Source organism: Corythoichthys intestinalis, chromosome 5 (assembly GCF_030265065.1).
Source record: "Corythoichthys intestinalis isolate RoL2023-P3 chromosome 5, ASM3026506v1, whole genome shotgun sequence".
NCBI lineage: Eukaryota > Metazoa > Chordata > Actinopteri > Syngnathiformes > Syngnathidae > Corythoichthys > Corythoichthys intestinalis.
The window spans coordinates 28096392-28108387 of NC_080399.1; the positions used below are offsets into that span (position 1 = coordinate 28096392).

The following is an 11996-nucleotide window of genomic DNA, read 5'->3' on the forward strand; positions in this document are numbered from 1 at the left end:
ACATTTAATATTTTGTGCCCCCCTTGGCAGCAATAACTTCAACCAGACGCTTCCTGTAGCTGCAGATCAGTCTGGCACATCAATCAGGACTAATCTTGGCCCATTCTTCTCTACAAAACTGCTGTAGTCCAGTCAGATCCCTGGGATGTCTGGCATGAATCGCTGTCTTAAGGTCATGCCACAGCATCTCAATGGGGTTCAAGTCTGGACTTTGACTCGGCCACTCCAGAATGTGTATTTTGTTCTTCTGAAACCATTCTTAAGTTGAATCACTTCTGTGTTTTGGATCTTTGTCTTGTTGCAGCATCCATCCTGTTTTTAGCTTCAACTGTCTGACTGACGGCCTCAGGTTTTCCTGCAAAACATCCTGGTAAACTTTTGAGTTCATTCTTCAATTAATGACAGCAAGTTGTCCAGGTCCTGAGGCAGCAAAACGGCAACAAACCATGATGCTCCCTCCACCATGCTTCACAGTGGGGATGAGGTGTTGATGTTGGTGAGCTGTTCCATTTTCACCTCCAGACATGAAGCTGTGTGTTTCTCCCAAACAATTGAACTTTGGTTTCATCAGCCCACAAAATATTTTTCCAAAACTTCTGTGGAGTGTCCAAGTGCCTTTTGGCGAACATTAAACGAGCAACAATCTTTTTTGTTTTAGACAGCAGTGGCTTCCTCCGAGGAGTCCTTCCATGGAAACCATTCTCGGCCATAGTTTTACATATAGTTGATGTGTGCAGAGACATTTGACTGTGCCATTCATTTCTGTAAGTCTTTAATAGACACTCTACGGTTCTTTTTTACCTCTCTGAGTGTTCTGCGCTGAAGTCTTCGTGTCATATTTGGCGGACGGCCACTCCTTGGGAGAGAAGCAACAGTGCCAAATTTTTTCCATTTTTAGACAACTTCTCTGACTGTCGATTGATGAACATCCAGACTTTTAGAGATGGTTTAGTACCCTTTCCAGCTTTACACAAATCAACAATCCTTGATCGCAGGTCTTCAAATCTCTTTCAATCTCTTCAAAGCTCTTTTGACCGAGCCATGATGCACATCAGACAATGCTTCTAATCAAGGCATTTCTTACCAGGTGTGTGTTTTATAGTGGCCGGGCAGCTTTAAACCACTCATCAGTGATTGGGCACACACCTGACTTAAATTGTTTGGTAAAAATTAGTTTCAATGCAGATTATTCACTTACTTATTTTCCTCCTTTTGTCATTGTTTGCATGCTATCCTCATTAAAATATGAAAACCAAAAATGTTTGGGTGGTTTTAATTAAAGCAGACACTGTTTTTTCATCTGTGTGATCTTGGCAAAGATCAGATCACATTTGATGGTGATTTTACGCAGAAATGTGACAAATTCCAAAAGATTCAGAAACGTTTCTTACCACTGTAGGCTACAAACAAGCATTCACCTATATACTCGAAATGCATACAAATACACACAAAAAAAATCCAAAACAAACATTTATAACGTGTATTATAGTATTGTCATACATAATAACAATGTGGGTGATTAAATATTTCAATATTGTCAAATATAAAATACTCGTATGTATTTTTCACTTCATCCAAAGAATGTAAAGAACACGTTCTACTATCTGCCGCTAGAAGTCGCTGTAGTTTACTTATCAGGGGGTTCCAAATCTCACAGAAAACCGCGTTGTTTCCAAATCCCGTTCCTCTTTCTTCCAACCTTTCAAGATGGTAGGTGCGATCGCATATAACCCGTGATCTGAATTCAGTGTTATATCCATGTCCATCCTCATTCGAAACCACTTACATGTGCCATGCGATAATTGTTAACGACACACGAATCCCACATGTTGCCTTACTGCTAACAATTTGGTTGAATGCGTGATTCATAACACAATTTCATGATGAGCTCTTCTCGGCCCGCTGTCTTGACTCCCATTAAGTGTGTTAAATCAACTGACACATTTTTTATTATTCTGAAGTATGTGGAGTTGACGTAAACGTCATGTCTCGTAACGTAATAAAGGCAAAAGGAGAATAAAGTCTGAACTAGGTGTTTTCATATTCTGTAATGTTAGCATTAGCTACATCGGCACGCAACTTTTAAGAATCAGCATTGAGAACAGCCGATGGAAGATGGGTTCTTTTATTTTTTAATTTTTTTAATGTTGACCTCCATTGTTATGACTAAATACATTGCTTTCTATACTTTAATTGTGCTGTTACGCACCAATCGTTGGCAACTTGTGTATCTAAATTGATCATCTATCGACAGCCTACTAAGACGTCCAAGACCAGGAAGCTCCGTGGACATGTAAGCCACGGACACGGTCGAGTTGGTAAGATCTTAATTTATTTGTAAATACATTGAAAGTTGACTATTGTTTTGACTGCAGCAGCTTGACCCAGTGTGATGTTTCCTTCTCCAGGCAAGCACAGAAAGCATCCTGGAGGTCGTGGTAATGCTGGTGGCATGCATCACCACAGGATCAACTTTGATAAATAGTAAGTGAGATCGATGTTGATCATGACACCCATAGATGATGGTCAGACCTGCATAAATGAGTAAAAATGGGGGCATTGTAAGGACAAGTGGACCTGTAGTCATATTTTAACGTTCGGGGAGGTGGAGGGGGGCTAAACTTTCTTGTGTAATGTGTCGGAGCCACTGTTAGTGTAGTAACTATGCTGTCGTTATGTATTCACAATGCTGGTGTTCAACATGATGTACTTGAACACAGAGCCTTAGTTTTCAGAAAGAGTTTTGCAATTAGGGGTGTGACAAAATATTGAAATGGTGATATATCGTGATACTTTGTATCCCACTGGTTATCGTTATGCTCCTGTCAAGAATCGAAATATTGTTTTATAAAGGTGTCAATGTTTATTTTAGAAAAAAGTGGGGGGGACCATCAAGTTGCTACCAAAATCTTCTACTATAATAGTATCTCAATTAACTCTAAGGCTGCTATTGACGGTGCTCGACGCCCAATCACATTCACAGCCATTCGGTATGATTTGCGGGGCATTTACAGGTCACTTGCTGTTCATTTTAGGGCATTTACAGGTCATTTTCTGTTAAGTCACCGCCTATTCATTTGGGTGATTCCCAGGTCACTTCCTGTTATGTAACTAAAAATAAACAGGAAGTGACAAATAAAATACCCCAAAATCAACAGGAAGTCATTAAAAAATCAACAGGTAAATGACCTTAATGGCCCAAAATGACCTCATTGCCGCATTGGCTGCCACTGACAGCCATAGACGTTCAATCTGTTTTAAGTGGGAGGGGTTTGTTCATTCGCTGCCACCCTCCCAGTTCAAATGGATTGGACGTCTACTAGTGATTAACTCATTCCAATTCACAGCAGAACCTTTTTTTCTGTTTATTAGTTTGTAGAAAATCCTAGACCAGTGTATCGATAATCGTTGTATCGCCATATCGTCAGATCGTTATCGTGAGCTTTGTATCGCAAATCGTATCGTGAGGTACCACGAGGTTCCCACTCCTATTTGCAATTTCATGAAAATTAAGTGACAGCCGCATAGCTGCTGTACTAGAAACCTTTATATTTGAAAATGTTACTAATTTGAGGATTTAATAATTCACAAAGATCTGCATAACTAAGTGAATCAGGAAGTATCCCTAGATTGAATAAGAGCAAGTGGCATATATCTCTGTCGTTTTGGGGGAAATTTAACCCAAATCATTAGACCGTCAGCATAAAAGAAAATTCAGTGGCAAACATGTTTTTTATTTAACTGCTTCTGCCCCCCTGAAACCAAAATAAAAGTGTTTTCATGACAAATTGACACCATGTAATAAACATGTACCCTGTGTAATTAGGGACAGACATATTTTTGCTCGCGAGTCAGAGTTACCATAATACTATGTCCCGATCCGATACCTTTGCAATGTATTCAGAAGAAAAGGTTTTTTGTTTAAAAAACTTTTCAGCATGTAACTGTATTTGTGAAATGTTTATCAATGATGTAATTTAAATTCAAGGTGATATTCTGGGTTAAATAATTTAGCCCTAAAATTACATTACATCCAAAGAGTATGCATAAATATATATGGCGGAAAACACTCAGGTGACTTGAAGCTCCGTTCTGAGACCCCCAATTTGGCCAACTTTCAACATTGTCCGATATTCATGTGTGATACATCATTGGAAAGCTTAAAATCTCAATTTACTGGGGGAAGAAAAATTTCGAACAGGAGGGCATTTAAAATTTTTATTTATTTTTTTTAAACAGCAAAACCCGAACTGGAGGGGAGAGCACGCAAGAGCAGAATTAAAGACGCCATGATTTTAGCGAGATATTATCGCGTACTTGTTTCGATTCAAAAACTCCATGTAGCGTGTATCACTGAGTGTCAAGACAAAGCTGTGAATGGCCACAGCTGGATTTTGGGGGGATTTTATGGGTGAAACACTGTAATATAACAAGGGTCATGATGCAGAAATCGCTGACATCAAGGAGTGGTCGAGATGTTCTTTTTCATATATTTACCCTTCTAAACGTTATTTTTCAATTTTTTTCAGTTTGGATCGAATACTTATCATCTAAAATATTGGGGAAAATGCGACAATAACGAAAAAATACAATTAAGCGACAGATATGAGGTAGATATCCGTGACTTTTAAAGTCTTTTTTTTTTTTTTAAACTAGATATTAGACATCAATTAATGATTCCAAGCTAAAAATGACAGACATTTCGAATAGTAAATACGATTACTTACCTTCTTTTTATAGCTAGGATTAAACAAAAGCGGTTGCGCGACGTCTGTAAACGGGGGTTTTCAGGGTAAAACGGACAAATTAAAAATAGTTCGGGGGCTTAATTCGCCATGTATCTGCTATGGCAGCATATAGACATACTATTCTATCAAACACAACAATTCTTATGGCTTAAAATACAGCAGTTTATTTTAAAGAGGGGTGCAAGAGCAGAAACTGCTTTTTCAGTCTTGTCTGTGTTTATATCTTTTTATATATCTTTTTTTTAAATAATGGTAATCTGTTTTTATTCATTTTCCATATAACAAGGTTTGATAGTTGAGAATATTTTCAATTGCAAAGTTGGTTGTTAAGAGGAAAGAAAAGCGTCCTGTTCCAAGAGCACAAGTGCCCGTCAGTGTTCATACATGTAGGGATAAATGTATTTAACCATCAAATTTAAACGATCATATATCCAGTTTTCTGTGGTCTATCAGTGCCAAATAAAAACTGGGAGAGGTTGTAATCCGCACTTTCAAGCAACCCTGACAGCAGTGATCCAGGTGAAAGGTTTTATTTTTTTAAGGCACAGTGTTGTTATAGGATCACTTATTATTGTGACATCAAATATATTTGTAACTTTAGTAAGTCGTGGGGTGAGTGAAACATCAGCAGCTCATTAGCTAGTCAAGACTTGGCATTTCGCTTAGCTTTTAGCTGGCGCAATACACTGATAAGTACTGCACGTTTCAAAATCAGTGCATAAACACGGAGGCGCAAGAGGGGGGCAATTTAGGTAAAAAGAAAAAATGATTGTGCACCTGCAGACATTCTCGTGCTATATTTTGCGCTTGCACGACCAACACTTACCAGAACATCCTCCTAGCTCCGGCGTGTTTTCTTCCAGTTCGGACGTTTCCAAGCTTTGTTGCATATTGTAAAGCGTATATATTTTTTGGGGGGGAGGGCAATATCGTTGTACATTTGGATTATTTTGTTGTTGGAGCCCTTAACATTTCATATAAAAATCAATAAGCAAATTTAAAAAAAAAATTTCATCCAGTTCCGATCCTCTGAAAAATGATGTAATCTGCCTGATTTCCGATCGCTTGATCGGATCGGGGTCGTCATTAATGTCTGCTCATACCATGTATGTTGCAATCTTGAGACGTGAATTTGAGAAATGGAGTATTTCAGTATACATGGTGACTCAGATGGAATACAGGAAGTCAAATGGCATAAAAATACAGACAGGCTAACAATTTGTGTGTTTGTTCTAATTTGCAATAACTGTGTTTCCTCAGCCATCCCGGGTACTTTGGAAAAGTGGGTATGAGACATTACCACTTGAAGAGGAACACAAAGTACTGCCCTACCATCAACCTGGACAAGCTCTGGACACTGGTGAGCGAGCAGACCAGGGTCAACTACAGCAAGAAGCCTGATGGTCCCGCACCCATCATTGACGCCGTGCGCGCCGTAAGTACTAACTCATAACACTTAGTTGTATTTTCTTTTTTTCTCCTATGATTTTAAAACCTTTTTTTAATCATCAGGGTTACTACAAAGTTTTGGGGAAAGGAAAGCTGCCCAAACAACCCGTCATCGTTAAGGCCAAATTCTTCAGCCGACGGGCTGAGGAAAAAATCAAGTCCGTGGGAGGAGCCTGTGTGCTGATGGCATAAACAACTGCATTTTGAGAAAAATTAAACTGTATAAATACACAAGTTATTGCCTAGTTTTTTTTCTAAACTACAGCATTAAACTACAGATTTAACAGGAAGGCCTTAATTGTGCTTAAAAATTAACTTGATTCGCACCAGGGGTCGCCAACTCGGGTCCTCAGGGGAAGGTCTCCAGTCTGTTTTCCATGTCTCCCTCCTCCAATACACCTAAATCAAATAACCAGGATTGTAATCAAGCTTCCAGAGCTTCCTGATGAGTTGGTCATTTGAGTCGTGTGTTAGAGGAGGGAGATGTGGAAAATAGACTGGATAGGTGCCCTCGAGAACCGGAGTTTGACCCCTGATTTACACTCTTTATACTACCGTAATTTACACAAAAAATTTTAAATGCCACCAGCTGTCAGAAATGTCCAGATACATTTGGTGTAGTTTGATGCCTGTAATCTGTTTTCACATTGTTTTTGTTAAATAAAAACATGTTAAAATTTTAAATTACCATGGCATAATGAGCTCATGTCCACTAGTAGTCAACACCCAAATCATCAATGGCGCAAGACACCCAATCCATTTTCAGATTGGATCAGATGTTCAGATCCAGAATGGATTGGACGTCTAGCACCGTCAATGGCAATAGGATTCATTCACAGCCAGTCCAGCAGCGATTTAAGAAGAGGCAGAAAATTACATTAAAGCAGATGCAAGTAGCTACATGATAAATTATAGAATACACTATATTTTTCACACAGTTTTAGGGAAATTAACCCTGCATCCTCGACGACACTTTTTGCATATAATCAAAAACATTTTTTGTATCAAAAATCACTGGTTTCCCTATTCAATATGGCCGAGTCGCTGCTACATGAGCACTGTAGCTTGTGACTTCCGCATTTTTACATCCGGGAGGCGCGGCTTAAAAGCGAGGGATTTCCTTCACGTCTGCTGTGAAAAAGTCATTTGTGAGGCGGTGAGGTGACCTCTGTGCACGCGGGCGACGTGACGATTTAAAGCCAGGTAAACCGTCGGCGAACAGGTTGTCAAGATGACGTTTTTGTTCACTCCATTTTCACGTGACCTAATCTTGTCATTTGCTTGTTGCTAGCGTGTGCTGTAATTACGTCATTTCAATTTACAAACTCCCAAAAACTTTTGGTTAGTTGCCCAAATAGTGAAGGCGCTAAATAAATAGGAAACTTAAGAAGAAAACAGGAGTTACTAACGTTTACTTGTAGAAAATAATCCCCAATGCATAACCAGTTCTTTCAAGATAACCGAACAAGAAGGAAAGTTCTAAGAGGTGACAGTTTTTTTCGTCTTTTCCTGGTAAGTGGAATCATTAACCTTCATAAAAATACACGTGCTTGCATGCAAATGTTAGACATGGATGTAATAATTTCATGGAATTTCTTTGTTGAATTCTGTTGTTGTTCTGCTTAACGCCAAATGTAAACTTGGGCATCATTAATTAAAGATTATTATCTCAGTTAAAACATACTGCTTATTAACTGCCCCATTGAGTTGACACTTCAGAGGCCAAGTAACTATTTTTTTTGGTAATTATTAAAGAATTTTAAAAAACAAAAAGCTTTTGCTGCCATCCTTTCCCAGTCAAAATGAATTGGACATCTAGCGCCGACAATGGCAGTTCAATGAGTCCGATTTTTGCATGAGTTCGAGTCACCTGACTTTGAATATCTGCCAATACGGAGTCCTGACCCGATACCTCAGGAATGACTTGAGGAGGAAAATAGGCAAATCAAAATGTCTTTAATTGCCCCAATTTCAGCTAAGCTATTCCAAGATGGCTTTTTTCTGCAAGGGTCGCCAGACTGAAACAGTTGCCTCCACCTAACCCTGTCCTCAGCATCCTCTGGTCTCACACCAATTACCTTCATGTTCTCTTTAACTGCTTCCATATAGTCATATCTAAAGGGTTATCAGTATTAGTATAGCCGATGATACAACTAAGCACAAAAAAAGTCACAAATGCCTTTTTTTCATTCATTCACTGGCACTGAGTTATAGACATCAAATCAATTTCAATGGTGTACTGCAAGCAACAAGTCACTTTCGCACATTAATATTCATGACGTTAGCAATTGTTGATAGGCGGGTCAACCTCCCGTTTGTCCGTAATCGTAAATACATGGAAATAGTGTACGAACGAAATGTTTACTGAGCTAAACCTACCAATTCTGTCCGAAAATGGTTTCCCTGGTGCCTAATTCACTGGTAAAGATGTGGACAAACATTCAAATGTTCAGTTAAAGAGATGGCTTGAGTGTCGAGGGCTGAAAAAGAACGAAGAAAAAGGAGCCAACATGATCCAGCGGGAGCTTTTTTATCGCACCTTTTTCCTGTGTGCGTTGCCTTACGCCACTGACAATGACATTCTCCTGTTTCAATAATCTATCCTTTACCACCATATGCCCTGTCTTTCTTATGTATTATATCCTCTGGTTGTCTTACGTCTCTGACCATTCTTGGGGGCAATTTACATTGCTATTTTTATGTAGCGATCACAAATGCTACTCAGTCACAGCCAATGAGCTAGGGCTGTCCCAAACGTCTAATTTCCTCCCGATTAGTCAGCCGACTATTTTTACGATTGGGCTACTAATCTATACAGTGTGTGTGTGTGTGTGTGTGTGTGTGTGTGTGTGTGTGTATATATATATATATATATATATATATATACACACACACTGTATAGATTAGATAGATTATATATATATATATATATATATTTATTATTATTATTATTTTTTTTAACTAATTTAATAATGAAATTTTTGTTGAAGCTTATTAATTCACAAAAAACATTTTGGAACACCTAAATTCTTTTAACGTATAAATAAATAACATAAATATCAATAATAAATCATGCTCTTTCCGGTGTGCATTCTGCATTTTTGGGGGAGTGGAAAAACTGTTCAACTTTTGTTTGTTTTAAGCTGAAAATAGATAAAGCAGAGAGTGTGTGAAGAAAACATTAGAGTTGTTTCTACAAGTTCCATAGCAGCAGTGTATACTCGCCATGTTCTTTTTTGAAAGATTACCATCAGAAAAAGAGTAATAACATGAGTTGCATGCGAGGGCGTGTCTATGATGGCCACGCACGGTCTAAAAATAGCATTTGTGCGATACGCTATTGGTAAGGCTTGCATTGCGTATCTTGTATCCCTGCCATTGATGAAGATAGACCTCCAATCCTCACAGGCAAAATGGATCGAATGTCTATTGCCGCCAATGGCAGCCAGTCAGTTTAACTCCTCTACTCTCAAAAAATTGCCTTACAAACTGAAATGGTTCCACTCATGTCATGTTGCTCTAATCTCATAAAACAAAAGTGACTAATAGATTTGTTCTTTCCTCCTCACAGATGTGTCTCCCTCATGGACAGTCTAACCTGGCTGAATTATTCCCTGCATCAGACTGCCCGCCTGGGGCTGGAGGTTCTGGAGAGGGCCTCCAAGAGGATGGACTGGACTGTCACGCCTCGCAAGCACACTACCAACCCCGAGGAGGAGGATGAACGGGTGGTATACACCAAAGTGAGGCCTGTTGACATGCTTTTGATTACTCGTGTCGAGCTACCTTGTGTTTTAATCAAATACATGTTTTGTTTATTCTCAGAACTCATTGGCAGCACTGCAGGAGGCCTTCTCCTCTATTACTGACTTAATGGCAGAGACCAACATTCAATGCAAAGTCAGTCACCTGACCCCACCCCACCCAACTCGCACCAAAGCTAGGCTTCATCCAATTCACCTTTGTGTTGCAGAAGTACTACGACTCAATGGGATGCACTCATGGTCCCGACATCGAGAAGAAACACGGGCCTCGCTACCATAAGCATATCCCTACGACCAGCAATTTGTCCCCTCGGGGACACCAGCAAGTACGTACAAAAAAAGTTTAAAACAAGGTTTAATGTTTGACTTTATTCTCCCGTTGTCTGCAGGATGGCAGTCAAGTTGAACCAAATGACTTCTATGTGGTGGTGCCTGCCGGATCATACACCATCAGCGCGGACCAGCCCGGACATCAGCAGCAAACAAAGATGATCGACCTCAAAGCTGGCGACACAGTCAGCATCACATTTAACTTCTAAATTCTGTGTATGTGTGTTACTACATGAATCTCAACATTTATTTTTGTATGGAAAAGCATCTCTATTTTTTAATACAGCATGTTTGTATTGACTCAAAATTTCACAGTTTTTATTAAAAAAAAAAAAAAAACGTAATTTGTTGTCTGACATTCTTGAGTAATGCCATCTATCTCTAAGTAGACTCCACCCAACAAAATTGCTTTTCTTTCCATAGAGGCAGGAAGCCAGTGAAATCAAGGGCTTTCATTTGACGAAGAAGCAGGTAGTAGACAGTACAGAGAGCTCTGATTGGGCAAACAGGTAGTGAGTGGAACCAAAGACCATAGTTGTGTCCAAATTTAGGGGCTGCATTTCAAGAACAGTTTGACAGTCGCCCTCGTTCACTTCCCCTCAGCCCTTGCTATGACGTCACACGGAAGCTACTTGGAGAGCGGAGGGGGAGTGAAAGAGGCAAATGGAGAACACTTGCCCTCGTTCACTTACAGGCCAGACAATCATGGATCAACCACATGCTGTTGGGGTAACGCTATGCTGCCTATTCAAAATCATACAAAATATGCAGGGACGGAGACTTATTCTGCACTTTCATAGCAATACGGCAGTATCTGGGAAATTACTAGTTTTGTTTCAAATTCTGTTTGGGCAATTCATTATTTTATTTTAACCTTTTAATTTGCAGTTTTGTTGTTTAAATATATTTAATCTACTTTAAGTTTACGTTGACATTAAGTTGACATTAGTTATAGGTTTGTCCCTCCCAACGCCATTTGATTGACAATTCCTTTCTGTAAAAGCAAAGGCCATTTCAAAAGAGAAGACAATGTTAAGCGAAATGGAAAAGAAATTGCCATAGTTTTTTTCGATTGTGTGACAAAACTGCATCAATGACAAAATATACTTTTATATTTTTATTTTTTCATTTAATTTTGGCACCCCTGAAATTTCATTGTGATTGTGAATTCATGTGTTCTGCCATAACTGCCACGAGCAGTCTGTAAAAAAAATGTGTGTATATATATATATATATATACGTATATGGCGGAAAACACAGAAGGCTGAAAAAGCAGTTTCTGCTCTTGCACCCCTCTTACAAATAAACTGCTGTATTTTAAGCAAAAATAACTTGTGTTTGATAGAACAATATGTCTATATGCTGCCATATCACATTCATGGCGCATTAAGCCCTCGAACTATTTTTATTTTGTCTGTTTTACCCTGGAAACACCTGTTTACAGATGTCGCGCAACCGCTTTTGTTTCAACCCAGCCATAAAAAGAAGGTAAGTAATTATATTTATTATTCCATATGTCTATCATTTTTAGCTTAGAATTATTGTCTAATATTTTCTTTGAAAAATAAACGACTTTAAAAAATTACACACTCGCATATTTTAAACTTTTAAACAAATTGCGTCACAATGAAAACATTTGGTTTCTGTAAATATGTCACAGATATCTACCTCACAACTATCGCTTATTATCGCTATATTTCTTTTG

General features: G+C 38.8%; 2 protein-coding genes across 2 annotated transcripts; both read left to right on the plus strand.

The window, feature by feature from the left end:
• The first annotated feature begins 1656 nt into the window (after positions 1–1656).
• On the plus strand, positions 1657–6431 carry rpl27a (ribosomal protein L27a). The gene is made up of 5 exons (XM_057836775.1): positions 1657–1710; positions 2255–2318; positions 2409–2484; positions 6009–6183; positions 6261–6431. Exons 1-5 carry the CDS (start codon positions 1708–1710, stop codon positions 6387–6389), a joined length of 447 nt encoding a protein of 148 aa, XP_057692758.1. The 5' UTR covers positions 1657–1707; the 3' UTR covers positions 6390–6431.
• Positions 6432–7285: 854 nt separating this feature from the next.
• LOC130916564 (A-kinase-interacting protein 1-like) lies at positions 7286–10595 on the plus strand. Its single transcript, XM_057837379.1, has 5 exons — positions 7286–7400; positions 9769–9940; positions 10023–10097; positions 10171–10287; positions 10351–10595. Exons 2-5 carry the CDS (start codon positions 9782–9784, stop codon positions 10498–10500), a joined length of 501 nt encoding a protein of 166 aa, XP_057693362.1. The 5' UTR covers positions 7286–7400; positions 9769–9781; the 3' UTR covers positions 10501–10595.
• Positions 10596–11996: the final 1401 nt, after the last annotated feature.